This window comes from Pteropus medius, unplaced genomic scaffold (genome assembly GCF_902729225.1).
Source record: "Pteropus medius unplaced genomic scaffold, Ma_sr-lr_union100, whole genome shotgun sequence".
NCBI lineage: Eukaryota > Metazoa > Chordata > Mammalia > Chiroptera > Pteropodidae > Pteropus > Pteropus medius.
This window is the reverse complement of record NW_024343733.1, coordinates 5,449,238-5,466,429: the sequence shown is the minus strand read 5'-3', so window position 1 is coordinate 5,466,429 and position 17,192 is coordinate 5,449,238. Positions and strand designations below refer to the sequence as shown.

Here is a 17,192-nt window from a genome sequence, read left to right as displayed (position 1 = left end):
GGCAGTTTGATTTGTGAGATGGTCGAGGATCACTTAGGCTTCTGGAAAGGAGAGGTTGGGATCAGAGTCTGAGGACGTCAGTGATTTTGTGTGGCCTCCAGTGGAAGAAGTAGCAGAGGGCAGGAAGCTGCTTGTCAGTGTCCAAGAATGATGTAGCCTGTGTTTAGTAATGCAGTGTGAGCAACTTCACAGGAAGGAAAAATGACAGGATGTGGCAAATCATTTGGAAGAGAGGAGTGGGAGATGCCCCCTCAAACTCTTAACACTTAAACATCATCTATCATCCGTACACACTTACTAAGCACCTGTTGTGTTGGTGTGTTTCTATGTCTTTGGGAAGAGGCATTAGATGTAGCCCTGACCTTGAGATGCTTATGTTTTAGATGGGTAATAGTGCATATGTAAAAAGAAAGCTATCCAACATACTACACGCAGGCAAGCAGTAGAGGTGTCCAAATAGGTGTGCCTTCTTCCAGGCGAATGTCTTGAGATGACCCCTTTTGAGATACGGGTTTTTTAAAAATCATTCACATACAGGGGCTAATTAAAGCGCCTATCCATTCCTTAAGAGGGTTGATATAAGAAAAGTAGGGTACATGACTGAGCCATGGTAAGGCTTTAGAATTAAAGGGCATGAAGGGAGAGAAGCCAGCACAGAGTGAGTGAAAGGAAATGCCAGGGAGGAGGTAGGGAGAGGTAGTGTCCTGCAGACAAGACCTGCCACCCAGGAGGGGCCAGCACACCTCTCCAGAGCCCTGTGAGAAGTGGAAGAAGTCCTCAGAGACCATTTAGTTTAAGGGAAGCTTCAGGGGTCGATAGTGAGCAGGTAAGATGTCGACTCTTCAGTTCAACCAACCTTCACTGAACACTTTTTGTGTGCCAGGAAAAGAAGGGATTAGCAAATGGGGTGCAGTAGATGATGGGGTTGGGTTGTGTTTTTCCCAAAGATCTATAATCTAGTTTACTATTAACTAGCATGGCAAAACCTGGGAATTTCATAGATGTTATTGTTAGAACTAAATGGAAGAAGGTATATTTAAAATTCTTTTTATTTTGAAACAATCACAAATTTATAGAAAAGTTGCAAGTGTAGTGTATCAGTCAGGGTTCTATAGTATATATAATAATAACATATATTATATATACACATTGAAAATATAGACTTATACACATTGAATATACAATACATACACATATACGTATGGCTTACCTAAAATTGTAGGGGCTGGAAAATCTCAAATCTGTAGGACAGGCCGGTAATATGGAAATTCTTGGGCAGGAACTGACGACACAATCTTGAGGAAGAATTTCTCCTTTCTCAGGGAATTCTCAGTTTCTTTTCTTAAGACCTTTCGACTGATTGAGTAAGGCCCACCTAGATCGTCAAGGATGATCTCCTTTACTAAAGTCAACTGATTATGGATATTAACCACATGTATAAAATACCTTTACAGCAAACCTGGATTAGTGTTTGATTGAATGACTGGGGGCATAGCCTAGCGAAGTTGACATGTAACACTATCACATACAGTACTAACAACTTTTTTTTTTTCTGGAACCATTTGAAAATAAGTTGCCAACCTGATGCCCCCATTGCCTCCAAATACTTCAGTGTGCATTTTCTACAATAAAGATGTTTTCCTATAAACCATAATATAACCATCAAAATCAGAATTTTAATAATGATACATTATTACCATCTAAGGCCCCACTCCAGTTTCACCAATTGCTTCATTGTCTCTTAGAACAAAAGGATTCACACCTGGCATTTCCTTGTCCTGTCTTTTTTAGTCTCTTCAATCTGGGACAGTTTCTTAATTTTTCCTGGACTCTCATGACCTTGGCGATTCTGAAGATTAAAGGCCAGTTATCTTATAAAATTTAGATTTGTCAGATGTTGCTCCCTTTAGATGCAGATTATAGATCTTTGGCAGGAATATCACAGTTCTTCTCATTGCATCCTGCCAGGTGACTCTGTTTCCGTTTGCACATTCATGATGAGGTTCACTTTGGTATCAGCCGTGCTTCTCCACTATGGAGTTACTCTTTTCCTTTTGTAATTACATAAATATTTTGTAGGAAGCTTCTTTCAAGCTATGGAAATATCTATTCCTCATAAAAATTTTAACTTATTCCTGTATTTATATCTATTCAGACTTGCATTTTCCTCTTTCAGTCAGATTGCTTTTTGCCTTTTTGACATATCCCCGTCTTTGAGTACCATCTTGCTTTTTGGTACAGTAAGATGTTCAGGCTCTTGTACTCCTACTTTATCTTCTCCGGCCCTGCGATCAGTCATTTCTTTAGGGAGCCCTGTTCCTTTTAGTATAAAATGGTATTTAGAAGCCAAGATCTGGGCCCTACGTGTTCTCATCGCTATTAGGGTGTCACAGACCCTTTTCAGTGGACAGAGCTAGGGAATATATGTATAGAGTGTATCTTCCTACCTCCTTCCAATACATTTACATCTCTATTTCTATATATATTGGACACCATGTGTTCCCACCAGTACCTCCAAGTCCAGTCCAACTTCACAGGGTTCATTCTACTTTTCACCTTTTCCATGTTTATGACTCTGTTCTGTGACATTGCCTTTAATATTTTAACTTCTTTTATGTATTTGTGTACATCTACTCTACTGTCTTTGCTGCTGCCCCCTCTCCTTGGTGGGCTCAGATGCTCTCTTCCAGGCCGTCCCTACATGTAGATGCCTTCCTCACCCTGCGTGGGCCGTCCATACCTATATTGGGCTGCCCCCACGCATGTTTGCTGTCCTTCTCACCTGGGGCTGGCCCCCTGTTCTGGGCCACCATGGCTCTCCCTACCACCTGTCATGGATGCTGAGTTTGTTCTGCTCTACCTAATGGCTTTAGGACTGAATTGTTCAGGAAGTGAAGGTGAAGAGGAAGAGAAAGAGAAAGATATTTCGATTTAGAAGAAGTGAGTTGACTTTAAAGAAGGACGATAAATAAATAATTGAGCAGGTAACTTAGGGATCGGGCAAAAATTGTGAGTAACGTAGGCAAATGGATAATTTGTAGAATGCTGGGTTAAGTGATTTTTTTTAAACTAGAGACATCAGTTTAGGCTTAAAGAGAGAGAAAAGGGCGTTTTTCCCCTCCCTCCTACTTAGTTTCTTATATTACAGTTGTCTAAATGTTTCTTTTCCCCCAGGTTTCATTTTTTGAGGAAGAACGGAATATATTATCTCGGAGCACAAGTCCTTGGATCCCCCAATTACAGTATGCTTTTCAGGACAAAAATAACCTTTATCTGGTGAGTCTTTACATCCATCTCTCTGGAGTCAGTCCAGTGCTGTGATACTCAGATATCATAGTCCTAGGACCGAATATAGTTCTTGCCCATGTGGTCTGTGACACCTCTCATTCGTTCAGTTGCTTTCCTCACTTTGAGGTGTCTTCCTATTTTCCTTATCCTAAAGATTTAGGGCTAGCCCATTTAGAAATAGCCTCACTTATTGGTGGATATCGTAGTTGTGGATTAAAGAGCAATAATGAGAAGTCATTTATTTGGGGATAGTTTGATACCACCTTTTATAGAATCTTGCCTTAATTTGTTTTTAATGGAGGTATCAATGATATATTAGTTTCAGGTGTATAATATAATGAGTCGCTATTTGTATATATTGTGAATAAGTCTAGTTAATGTCATTAAAATTTTTAATTTTTAAAAATGGAGATAATGCATGGTTATTATTAAGAAAATGCAAATACTGCAGAGCTGTATGAAATAGAAGGGAAAATTCTCTATTTTTCTTGCTAGTCCCTTTCTCTAGGGAAACAAATACTAGCGGTATGTATGTTCTTTCTGACCCTTAACTACTCATCATGGAGGGAATAGTTCTATGTCGGTATTTATAATACATGCGTATAGTTTGTTTTAACAAAAATGGTATATTACACTCTGCGCTGCTCTTCGGCTTGCTTTTTGCCTTTCAGCGATTTATCTTGGACAACTTTCTATGTCAGTACATACAGATCTGCCTTGTTCTTTTGAGCAGTGCCATAGTATTCTTGATGTACATGTAGCATAACTTATAGAGTGCTAAAATTAATTTTGGGGCCTTGTTTAGGTTCTTGGGGCTGTAGATTCCTAGAGTAAAAAAAAAAAAAATGTATCCTAGAAATAGTTTTTGTCCCTGATTCAGCCCTTAAAATATCTTTCTCTTATAAAAATATAAACTTTTATAGAGGCTCATATAAGAGAGAGATGGACTCCTATTTATCTTGAAATTTGATGGGGCATTTTTTGGGGACTTTACTGCCTTTATATCTGATCTGGAATAGACAATTTATTTGCCTTGGTTTCATATTATTTGAGAACCCATGCTGGAAGAGAAGGCCCCCAAGCCCCACTCCACCTTACCTTCTAAGCAGGACATTCTCATAGGAATATGTTGGGAGACTGGCCTTGCACCAACCACATGCTTCTTCAGAATCCACCCTACTCCTGTTGTGTTTATGGTCTGAAACTTCCTTTCTTTGAATGTGATCTCGGAAGCTCTCCTGCCTTGAGACTTGGGGCATGGAGCCCTGACCTTCATGAATGACCTTGGTGTGTTTCTAGGCTCGCTGATATTCCAGGATGTTTGTTGCATAGGCAGCATTTGCCTTGTGCTCTCTGTATTTTACAGAGCCCCTCATATTTGGATGTCTCAACAGGCTTCTTCATTAGCCCTCAGAAAAGAAGTTCCCTTGAAATAGCAGGGTTGGTTTGTTTGTTATTGTAGCTTTGGATATTTTAACTAGAGCTCTGCCAGTGATTTAGAAGACAAGCTTGTGAGGATAAACTTTGTTTTTAAGGCAACGCAGAATACAGGCAGTCTTGGAAGTAGAATGTGCTCTGATTGTTGGTAAAAGTTGAATCCACAGCTTTCTGGTCTGCCTTGCACTGCTCCATAAGCTCATATTTCTCTTCCTCTCAGGTGAAGAGCTCACCTTCTTGATGTCCAATCTCATGCAGCTTCTTAAAAGTACACATTGTTCAGATGCTTTGTGACTTTCATGCCATCAAGGCCAGTTCGGTAGAGGCGATGACAAATTCCGAGTGTTCTGTGTAACTCAGATGACAACTAGTGATCCTGTCACATGTGGCAAGCCACTGCTCAGTCGCTTCGGGGAAACCACTGCTTGTCTCTGGTGGCCAGTGAGGCTGATCAGAGGGGCCCTGGGAGTGACACTCATAATTTTCTTTATGTCGACCATAGTGTGTTTTGTTCTTTGTTTATCCTGGCTCAACAGTTTCAAAGCACATCTTCAGGAGGTTAATAGTTAGTTGGGCGTTTTGAAAATTTTAAACTCTTGGTGTTACCATTCTTGTCCCTACCAGTTGGTTTTGTCACAGTGGTGAGAAATTTCTCTTTCTTTTTAATCATGGATATTTAACTGGACTGCTTGGACCTAACCTTCTGGAATACCTCACAGACTGGGAATATCTGCCGTTCCTCGGCTCGGATGGCTCCCAGGTGTAGGGGCCTTCCTTTTCTGGGCCTTTTGGCTGTGGGACTTTCCTCTGGATTTTGCTACTGGTGTCAGCATCCTTAGCTTAACAGCCCTCTTCCCAGATTTTCCACCTGCCATCTCGCAAAATGGGAATGATCTCAGAAGAGCTGCTTTCTGGAGTTCTGGTTGCCCAGCACATTGATACTTGGCTGCAACACTTTTACAGCCTTCTTTAGTAGCTCGGTTGGGTATCACTGATGGGATCTTGTAATTATGCCCCTGTCTTCTCAAGTACTTTTGTACTTTGGAGTAAAATGCTTGCTAAGGGTACGGTTTTCATATAAAAATCCAAACTTAGCATAGGAGTTAAGATATGATTATAGATTCACCATCCCTTGTCTGCAATTCTGAAATACCCAGAGCTCTGAATAACCTCAGATTCTTTTGTTACTTATTTGGCAGCAACGCCTAACTTGAACTCTGCAGCAAAATCTGACCCGGACTCTCATATTTATTCCTTTTAGTGTGGCGATTCATACATATGGCTGTGCAGTTACAAATGCATTTCATTACAGGGCGATATCCCAGGTACTACCCTAGGATATTACATAATATAATGTATATACACCATTTTACCTTTCCCAACCTGAAAATTTCTGAATCTGTAAACACATGCTGTTGCGAGATCAGGGGACTGTAGATCTTTATTGGCATCATAAAGTAATGAAATTTCATTGTACCTATTGGTGACTTCGAGATCACTAAACTTTGAAGTTTAGGGAAACATGCAAATCATGATAAGTTCCCCTGGCAGTGAAACATTAATTTGTAATGCAAATGCAGTTTCATTGAAGGGACATTTAATATTAATGAAAAAAATACAAGATTCCACTTCTGATGTATTTCTCAAAACTATCTCTTCTCTCTAGCCCTGCTTCTACTATGTGACTTCAGGCCGCTATATTCTTTTGCCTGCATTTTTGCAAAAACCTCCTTACTGTTCTCCCTGCCATCTGTTTTGCCCATCCCTCAGGTCTTCTACACACTGCAGCCAAGTCTTCCACTGTTAAAACCCTTCGAGACTCCCTGCTGCCCTTTGGACGAAGTCCAAACTCTTCCTGGCTTTTACATGGCCTTTTCTGCACATGTCTCCAGCCTCGTTGCGTACCATTTCACTTGGCATTCATCCTCAACTTCCTTTGGTTCTTTGAACTTGGCTCTGACCTTTCTCCATGCCGTAACCTCTTTCCTTGTTTCCCTGGCTAACTCCTATTTCTCCTGGGCTTGGACAAGATATTACTTTTTCTAGAAACTTCCTGGACTATTTACTGGACTATATAGCACTCAGTACTTCCTCTTCCTGAGTGGGTGTTGGTCTCCCTCACCAGGCTACTCTCTCCATGATGGGAGGGATATATCTTCCTTGCTTCCAGTAGAGTTTCCCAAATAAATACTTAAGAAATATTTATTGGGTGAATGCATGATTAATTTCACAGAAATTTGATTTACGTACAGATGTACTTGTTTTTTTATGAAAATCATATGTTAGCAGTGTGAGCTCCTGGACCGTGGACTGGTATGGGTCCGTGGCCTGTTAGGAACTGGGCCACACAGCAGGAGGTGAGCAGTGGGCAAGCCAGCGAAGCTTCATCTGTATTTGCAGCCGCTCCCCAGCGCTAGCATCACCGCCTCAGCTCCACCTCAGATCATCAGGCGTTAGATTCTCGTAGAAGCACTGGTCCCTGGTGCCAAAAAGGTTGGGGAACCACTGCTCTAAAGTATATAATTCAAGATAGACCCAGTGAGATTTTCAAAATTGGAAGTGCAATGCAAAGAAATTGAACTTGGGTCCTTTCGAATTTTAGTGCTTAAAAATTTGCCATTTGTAGTTACATACCAATAAATGTTGCTTACCATTTTCTGGTATATAGAAAATTGTAGCAGAGTCTCTTGTAACGTCTGGTTGTATATAACAAAGCTAGTCGTGCATTCTGGCAGGCAGCACAAAGAAAACAAGTGTTTTGTTAATCTGGTTCATGGTGAAATCTGTTCAATTCTGTATAACATGCCTTCGTTGGTGTCCTTCCACAAAGGAGCTGGTCTTTAGAAAGAAAACTTTTGCTACTCACCACTTGTAGTATTGTTATATCTAAATTCTATGTGAGTTTCTTAAAGCTTGTTGGCTTTGTATTGATATTTTTCATACCCTGGGTCTCTTCAGTCTGCCCTAGCTCTGAGCCTGTAACTGACCCATGAATCTGTCCCTACGCCAACTTTCCTCTGTTCATTCCCAGTGTTTTTCCCCAGTCACACATAGAGTTGCATTAGTTAAGGTCTAATAGGCTAAGCTACTATAACAAAATGACCCCCAGATATGATTCAGGTTGGTGGAGCAGCTCTGTTATATGTAATAATTCAGGGATCCAGGTTCCTTTCATCTTGTGGTTCCCCCATCCCTTAGGATGTTGTCTTCTTTGACGTGCTTGAACTTGGGCCATTTCATGCCTTTGTTCCACCTGGCTGGTAAGAGAAAGGGGCAGAAAAGCAGAGCAAGCAAATTTCTTTTACAAAGAATGATATGGAAGTGGGGCACATCATTTCCTTTCGCATTTTGTTGACCAGAACTTCGTCATGTGACTACATACCTGTACTATCTAGCCGCACGGCCTATATCCAGCTAAAATTCTTATTACTTATGGAAGAAGGGAACAATGGATTTGGGGGACAAGTTATCATCTGCCACAGAGATTAAAACAGTGGGTTTTGAAGACAATCTTCCTAGATCCACCTCCCATATTTTGACTCATTACATTATGCTGTCACATCTAAAACCACTTCTAATATGACCCTGGTTCCGATGTCCCACTTCGAATGAGTTCTTTATATTTCCTGTCTCACTTTCAGCCATGCCATTTCGTGGACGGTGTTTCCTTTTCATGTAGGTTCAATTCAGAGGTGGGCTGTTTCTTGGCAGTGACCGACCTGTATGGAACATCAGCCCGTGCTGTTGTTGGGAGTCTGGAGAGAGTTAAATACAACCTCATTGTTTATTTTAGTGAAATGTGGCAGCTTAGGATAGTTTTGACAGCGAGACATGTGCTGTTTTGATCTCTCGGGTAAAATTATCCCGTTTTTAGGCATGTCTCAAAACTCTCCAGGGTGATCACGTGCTGCTGCTTCAGGAACCAGGGTTTGGAAGACAGCTGCCCGTCAGAAGGAAGCTGTTACTTAGAATATAGGTTCTTGTTTCATTTCTGTTCCTTGTTGGCCTCTCCGGAGTCATTGACTTTTTCGGCTTCAATTTTCTCATTGGTGAAACGGGATAGTAATACCTCTTATTGACCCCAATTCAATTGCTGAGTGTGTTATTGCCTTGGGGGTTTCTTTGAGTTCTCTGTGCCTTTGAAATGCTTGTTTTGTTTCCTGGTCTTTTGAGGCATATTTCAAGCGAGTGCATTTAGAGTGTTACCGTCTTACTTCTGTTGTCCCAGTTTGCCTGGCATTGCCATCAGAGTTTATGATTCAGTAGGTCTGGGGTGGGGCCCAAGAATTTGCATTTGTAGCCAGCTCCTAGGTGAGGATGCTGCTGCTGCTGCTGATCTGGGGACCCCACTTTGAGAACCATGGTCCTATTGCTATAGTTCTAGTTTGTATCTGGTTAATGTGTCTTCCTTTCACTCCTTTGGTAATAATTACACATCTAAGATCCATTTTCATGCTCTTTTAGGCCAAGGAATGGTACTTCTCCTGTTGTTAACCAGCTTCACTGTCCCCAATTTATTTTCTTTAACCTTAACCGTACCTTTGTAAATCGCCCCTTCATTAATTCATGTCCTCAGTTACCTAGTTTGAGTGCGCTGTCTGTTTGTGGCCAAGACTCTGGGTGATTCAGTGCTCAGTGAAGATTATTTTGAATAGATGGACGAATCAGGCTGGGATTCATAGTTTCTGAAATAAAGGGCCACCTGTCTTTTTCTCTTGGTCATCTTGCCAGTCAAGAAGAATAATTTAGGGTCTCTGCCAAGGGCCAGTCTGCTTTGAGGGTCCCTTCCTTACGCCCCCCATGCCAAAGATCCGGAACACTGGGCAGAGCAGATAGTGATGCCAATAGCACTGTTACATTTTCTTGGCACTTTCAGTCATGCTGATTGTGGTGCAAGTATTTCAAGGACACATTTCTAAGTGGTGACCAGCACAGCATGCCTCTAATGACACCCTATGCAAATTGGAATAGAGTACTAAAGAACTATTAAATATTCACACTCCTCCCCCCCACATATAGATACATGTGCATGCAAGTGTGCAGGTATATGCATCGTGCATACACGTGCATGACACGTACACACACGTGCACACACACACATTTGTCCTTTGTTTCAAATGCAACACAACCGATGGGCGTTGCCATTCCTGTACTTGAGGGTATAGATGCAAACACCAGCAGAGAAGCAGCCGCTCCTTCCAAGCCGAACACATGTAAGACTTGCCCTTTAATTAGCATCTGCAGCTGCTGCCATCGGGAGGGTCTGTCTCTGTTGGCCTGAACATCTTTGCTTTAACAGAGCAAGTCCATTATAGCTCCAAGCCAGGCTCGTCTGTCAGCTGCTGTGCTTTCCCTGCCAACCATGGGGTTGTCACATTGTTCAGGGCTATTTCACTCTCGGGCTCTTTTTCCCTCCTCCCGCCTCCCTGGACTTTGATTACCATGCCTTGGTGATCACCACTTGGGTGACGTGCAGTTGTTCATTGCGAGCAGGGACATCTCCTGTCCTTGCAAGGATGGGAGATTGTTGCTTCAGTGCTAATGGACTGGTTATTTTCCAGCCATTTGTTGTCAGTGATCTTGTCTTGATAATGCACAAGGGCTCTAGGTAGACATTCAAAAAAATGTTAAGTGGCAAAAGTGATGGCTGTATTAAGGCCAGGTTTCATACAAGGGCACCTTTGCTGTAGAAACTTTTCAGTTGGATGGCATAGGGAGCCACATGGGCTCCACAGTTTCGTCAGCAGCAGGTCTCAATACAGTGCTGGACTGGCTGCATCACAATCACCCTGGCAGTTCCTTAAAAATACAGATTCCTGGACCCCACCCATGGACCCTGATCCACAAAGTCTGGATTGGTCCCTGGAATCCACATTTTTAACAAGCTCCCTGAATGGTTAAGATGGAAAAGAGGCATACTTTACCCTTTCATACTACTTAATATATTTTTAAAAATTTCATTTCACTAGAATTCCAGCTCCATGAAGGCAGGTATTTTTGTCTGTTTCAATCACTGCTGTTTTCTTAATATCTAGAACATTGCCTGACACATAGTAGGCACTCAAATAATAATTTGGATGAATGTGGTTTATCTATTTTAAAATAGTGCTTCCCCAAAGTGAGTCCCCAAAGACAAGTTTGAGAAGTTCGATCCTAGAGGACTTGCCAGTCTGTTTAGGTTAGAAACCACAGTTTGGTAGGATCAGCGCCTCAGTGGGTATCACTGAGTAGTAAGTCAGGGATAGAGTCACACTTTTGGACAAAACTGGATGCTGTGAATGGATGTTCTGGCACAGGCTGGGTAGCGACTTTGGCCTTAATTTGTTCATGGTGTTCTGTCGACCCTGGTCTTGAAGACTCTTAGTTTGTGACTTTTGATGATGCTTTTGGAGCTTCTTGATTTGGTACCATTTTTAAAAGCCTACAAGTGTTTTCTGAAAGCACTCGTGTCCTGGTTCTTTATTGGTATCTCTAAGCTCAACAGCCAGATGATTGATTAAGCTTGGGTTGGCCACGTGCAAGCTGTCTTCTCGTGGGCCACATTTCTACCAACATGAGCAACTGTGCCCCAGTGGGATAGGATAGTTTGAGGATTAGGGGTAACGTCTTGGGATAGCTAAATTTACTTGGGATAGTAAATTTCCAAGGTAAGTTCTCCTAATGGTGCACAGTTGGAATTTTTTGTATGGTAATCTGGAATTGTGTTGATGGGTCAAGTTTGATTAGCTTCTTTAATAAGGATCCAATCTATTTAGAGGTTTGTCATTTCATATGCCTATTTTGGCCTCATGTAGTAGAGCATGCTGCTTAGCAGCTGTTCTAATTTTTGTTGCTCGTTTTCTCAATCAACCCTGATTCTGTAGAAATAAAAAGTTGTTTGACTAGTAGAAAAGACTAATCTAGTTTGGGTGGGGATTCTCTGCTCAGGAAATTTGATTTTTCTGAATAGGAGCAAAGAATGCATATCTTTTTGCCATTCTAAGAGATGGTTCTTATTTTCTGAACTATTTTGCTGGTCATTAAAAATACACTCGTCAGGAGTAGCTGGGTACTAACTAAACAGTGGTCAGTTCATGAGTGCTTAAAAGGCAGCTGCTACGGGTTTGACTTTCTCATCCTTAAACTTGAAAACTGTTCTAAAAAGCTGTTCTATTTTTTTTACATCTTTAATAGAGCTGGATTAGAAACTTTATAACTGCAATGTGTCGTCATAAATATGCACTGTTCTTATTTTAAGAAATTTCTGTTCTAAAAGCATGAGTACTTCAGTTATCTGCGAATTTTTTTTTTTTTTTGGATGTTTAAGACCTTTTTAATGGCAATATATATTTAAAACAGACGTAAAAATTAGCATTCACCCACATACCCAAGGCCTCTGGAGAACCGGTTGGGATGAGTGGGTGAGCTATAGGCAGCCAGGTGGCTCCTTTGGGCTCCACTAGGACTGGGACAAGTAGCTTATGTCTGCTGTGAATTTGGGGGAAATAAAGTCTTCATTTTAGCTGCCACCCTTCTAAGTGTTGCTGTTCTTTTTAGTTCCTAAATCAGATTTTGTCAGCAATTTGCAAATTGTCCAGTATCAGGCTAAGTATCTGCCATGCGAAGAGGGGAGAGACTCTCAGGTGACATGGAGTCCTCTGGGAGGACATGCAAGTCACTGATTCCTCCGGGGGTCTCTGGAATGGGGTTGCCTTGGTGCCGAGCAGAGTTTTTACTGGCCCAGCTCGGGCGCTCTGGGGAATATGTGCAGATGCTCCTCGCCTGCCTTGACTAGAGTTTTCTTCTAATTCTGGACCAAAAGCGAACAGGAGTTTGGAGGAGGGTGGAGAAAATTCAAATCCCAGAGTTGAACTCCAGGATGCAATAGTTTGAGAGATTTAGTGTTTTTAAAAGACATTTATTCGGATTTTGCCTCTTTCCAGAAAGGATTCGAGATACCTTAAAACAAATGACATTTATCACGTGGCTCTTAAAATGGGAAATCAGAGCAAAGGACAGGAGGAGAACCCAGTAAGCATTGACATGGTTGCAAAGATGGTCACAACGGGTCCCAGCCTCTCCCAGGCAGAGTGTAAAGGGTCATGTCGTAAAGGGAGGGAAAGGAAAGGACTTGAATGGTGTGGAGGGCCTTGTTGGTGCCAGGATCAGTATTTTAGGGGAATTAGGCTTATCCCCATTTCACAGAGGATGAAACTGAAAGGCAGAGAGGTGAAGGCACCAGGTTGGAGTGTAAAGTCACGCAGGCAAACTGGCCTCAAAGCATCCTGTTGACTTAGGACTATCACACATCGTTTTCATTGAAAGGAGGAGGATTTAAATTCCTTGGGGTGGAAGAAATTTGCTACTCAAACATTGTACCTGAGGCCATACTTTATATTCCTTTTTAGATATTTTGCCTATGTATATATTAACAAATTAAATATATAATTTTTAATCACAAAAAGGGGTTGTACTTTATCCTCTATAGGATATCACTTTATATTTTCATGGACAGTATGAATGGATTGAGTCCATTCATTTTAATATCTGCATCTTATCCCATTCTTTAGCTATATCATATCTCTTAATGATGGATATTTGGGTGATTTCCAGGTTTTCCCCCACCTGTGTTACAAACAGGGCTGCAGTGAATCTATTTATATCTACTTACAAACTCTTACAAGTTCTTGTAAAATGAAGTATCAGAAGTGGAATTACGAGGTCCAAGGATATATGTTCACGTTTAAGTATTTAATAGAGACAGGTTGCCTTTCCATTGACTTAAAGGAGAAGGTCGTATCACGTTTCATGCACACCTCCTGTTTTCTGCTGGGTGCTGAGGGGGATGCAGAAGGAGAGCAGCAGGGTTTGTTGCCCTCCAGGGATTTCCATCTGCGCTATGTGGGTAATCCGAGGGAATGTCTGGGTGTCGATGTGGGTGGGTGGGTGGGTGAGGGGGTGGATTTAATTCGACTTTTCAAGTTTGCCTTGCAAACACCGTACATGGTGTCTGGTACCAGTATTTCATTATATAGATTCTCTTGGGGAACAGATGTAATTTCCTCAGGGCAGGGACCTCATTCTACGTGACTTATAATATGTCTCACACATCTTCATTGCTTTGTGCAGACATTGTAATTATAACACATCAGGCAGTATTTGAGGCTCTAATTGAGACATTTCCTTTTATTGCGGGGGTGGGGGGTGGTGTATGAAGAATTAACAGTTTTGGCATTCTATACAGGTTATGGAATATCAGCCTGGAGGGGACTTGCTGTCACTTTTGAATAGATATGAGGACCAATTAGATGAAAATATGATTCAGTTTTACCTAGCCGAACTGATTTTGGCCGTTCACAGCGTTCATCAGATGGGATATGTACATCGGTAAGTGAGACTCTCTCAAGTCTGCTGAGAATTTATCTGTATCACCTAAGAGTTCCTGTAATAGAGTGAATGCATGAATGATTTTAGTAGCAAAATAATGCTCCATCCAATTTTTAGCCATTCTTAACTATAATTGGCTAAAAATAAACTTTCCAAAGTGGCATTTCAGCTTACCCATTCCACAGTGAAGTAGATCTAGAATTGTAATGTTCTCAAGTTTGCTAGTACGATCTGTAAGTGTAGCTGATAAGACTGGGAACTCTCGTATGGGTTCTTTGAATTATATGGTAGAAAAATGGAATTTGATTTGCAGAAGGAACTGAAATACCACATAGGACCAGAAGACCATGAAGTTGTACTTCTGATCTCACCCGTTAGTAATTCACAAAGATGTTCCGCAGAGTCCTCAGTTGAAAAGTGTGTTTTTACATCCTCACTCATCTGATGTTTTACGTTCATCTGAGAATGTTGTGGGAATGGAACGATGGTTAGACGGTTAGACCAGGTATTACAAAATCTGGAATAGAGTCTCAGCTTTTCCACTGACAAGCTGCATGACCCTGGGCCAGTCCCCTAGCTTCTTTTGGTCTCAGTTTACTTAATGTAAAATGTATGTCTCTAGGAGAAATCATCCATCTAATAACCTGCATTTGTTCCCTTCCTTCCCCCACCTCCCTCCTACCCCTCCTTATTTTCTTTCTTCTAATTCTTCCTTTTTTTCCCCTTAAATTTGTTTTGCAAAATGTATGCTTAGTATTTTTGTCCATCAGTTGGAGAGGTCTGCATAGCAGAATACAAAGTAAGCGTTCTGACCGAATCAATGTCCTAGGTCAGCAATTGCCTGCTGACTGGCATGGAGAAGACAGCACTAATTCGTGGCCCTGATTTCCTTACAGAGACATCAAGCCCGAGAACATCCTCATTGATCGAACAGGACACATCAAACTAGTCGATTTTGGATCAGCTGCGAAAATGAACTCAAATAAGATGGTAACAAAATGCAGTAAGATAGCTTAATAGAGGCTGTACTGAAAAGCATTCTGTCATCCTCATAAGTTTGGGAAATACTGGGATAAAGCAACATCTTGGAGCCATTGTCTGCCAGTGTGTGAAATGACTTCTCCAGGGGAATGGAAGTGGGGATGGGGACACAGAGCTATTTCCTAGACTTACCTGACCTTGGCATTCTTATGTATAATACCTCTTCATACCCTTCAAGACATTTTTTGGAACGTTTTTATAATTTGGTTGAAAAGAAAGGAAAATGCTTATTTTGTTTTTCCCTTCATGATTCTTGCCCGTACTAGACTGTCTTCTGTTAACACTATCTTTTTCTACCTTAAAATATTTTTATGAAATGTAACCTTCTTTATTTCAAATCTTTTATTTCCTATGCAGCAAAATTTAATCACCAGAGCATTTGAACTGAATACCCTTAAGCGTTAAGAACCAAGCACTCAAAATGTCAATTTTAAGTCCTGGAACTTTGGTAAAAATTAAAATATATTCTTTGTGCTAAGTAGGAAGGCAGGAGGGTAGCTATTGAGATCAAGAGTGAGAATACTTTAGGGAAAAGATGACAAAGGAAAAAAATTAGATTTAAAAAAATCTAATAAAGATTATGCATACTAAAATGTGAGTTTAGAAGTCATTATGTAAAACATGGTAGATCTAAGAGAAAATCAACTTAGATTTTAAGACTAATTTTACAACTGAACCTCTTGGCGACCTAGATAAAATCCTTATGAACTTGGCCTTTTATTCTTTAGAAAATACTGATTCTAGTAAAAATGCACAAATTAAGAGGTTAGAGAAGCTGCTCTTTGAAATGTCCCCAGTTGTAAGACTTAAGTCCTCACATAAAGGGCAATATGTAAAATTGCTCTTTTTGTTTCCAAATTCCTTGGAGGAAAGGTAGGTATTATTTCAGATTATGTTTCTTTATAATCTATTCCACCTGATCATTACATTAAGAATTAGGTTATAAAATCAAAGCATTTTATGTTGTAAAAATTTCATATAATTCTGAAACAGGCATGAAAACTTAGGAATTGAATTTAGTGGAATAAAAGTGGAATACAGGAGAAAAGTTAAGTAAAGCATAAGTTTTATCACCTAGGATTAAAAAACTTATACATTGCATTAGTGACCTTAAAAAACTCATGCATCTAGAAATAAATTGGAGCAGAGGTACATAGCCTGATAATAATCGAAGCGTAGGCACATAGTCAGCACCACTGACAGTTTGCTCCGATAATTCTTTATTGTAGGGCTGTCCTGTGTGATATGAGATGTTCAGCTACATCCCTGGCCTCTATCCAATAGCACCTTCCTCTCCAGCTGCGACTATCAAAAATGTCTCCAGACATTGCTAACTGACCCCCGGGAGGGCAAAATCATACCTGATTGAGAATCACTGCAGTAGATTGAGAAGCATCAGAAAGCTAGGTAGCTAGGGCTAGCAATATGTATTTGCAATAAGAAAACCTACTTGGAATGCTAGATTAAGATCTAAAGTCTCTGCTTGGTAAATAAATGGGAATTTAGAATAAGGCTTTATCTCTGCATCTGGAGCCGCTCTCTTCAAAGCCCTTGGTGGAGAGCAGGACTCCTCTTCATTTTAGCTTTCTATTTTTCAGTGCTTCAAATTGCCCTTTTCGGGTCTTCTAATTGTAGCAACCTTCACTCCAGGCAGGGAGCCTCCCGGAGGCACTCGGTTTTATTTGCAGCTTAACATGCTTAACCCCTGATTATTTTGGTCAAGGAGACACGGCAACTCAGCCCTGTACATTCGAGAATATTGTACCTCTTCTCCTCTTGGGGAGAGAATCATTTCTCTAGAACTTTCTACTTTTAGGGCCAGAACGTGCCAGCAGAAAAGGAATTTTTAACATTTTTTTAAAGTGCAAACGCTCTTTTATTATAGAAGAGCAAGAATCTGCAAACTAGATCAAGTATGGATATAAAATTATAATTTTTTTGGTATTTTTGATCAATGTTGGTGGGTTAAAAAAATGTTTCTTTTGAATAGAATGTTTTATAGGCCTAAAAAGTAGGTTCTAAATGTTTTTATAGGCCAAAATATACTATATAAAATAGAA

General features: G+C 40.7%; 1 protein-coding gene across 12 annotated transcripts in view; it reads left to right on the top strand.

The window, feature by feature from the left end:
- Positions 1–17,192, top strand: part of CIT (citron rho-interacting serine/threonine kinase) — a 145,766-nt gene that overhangs the window by 13,803 nt on the left and 114,771 nt on the right. For all 12 annotated transcript variants that reach the window (XM_039868284.1, XM_039868285.1, XM_039868280.1 and 9 more), the window contains 3 exons: positions 3,175–3,276; positions 13,949–14,091; positions 14,988–15,081. In XM_039868284.1, coding sequence (XP_039724218.1) covers positions 3,175–3,276; positions 13,949–14,091; positions 14,988–15,081 — 339 coding nt within the window. The remainder of the gene's footprint in view (positions 1–3,174; positions 3,277–13,948; positions 14,092–14,987; positions 15,082–17,192) is intronic.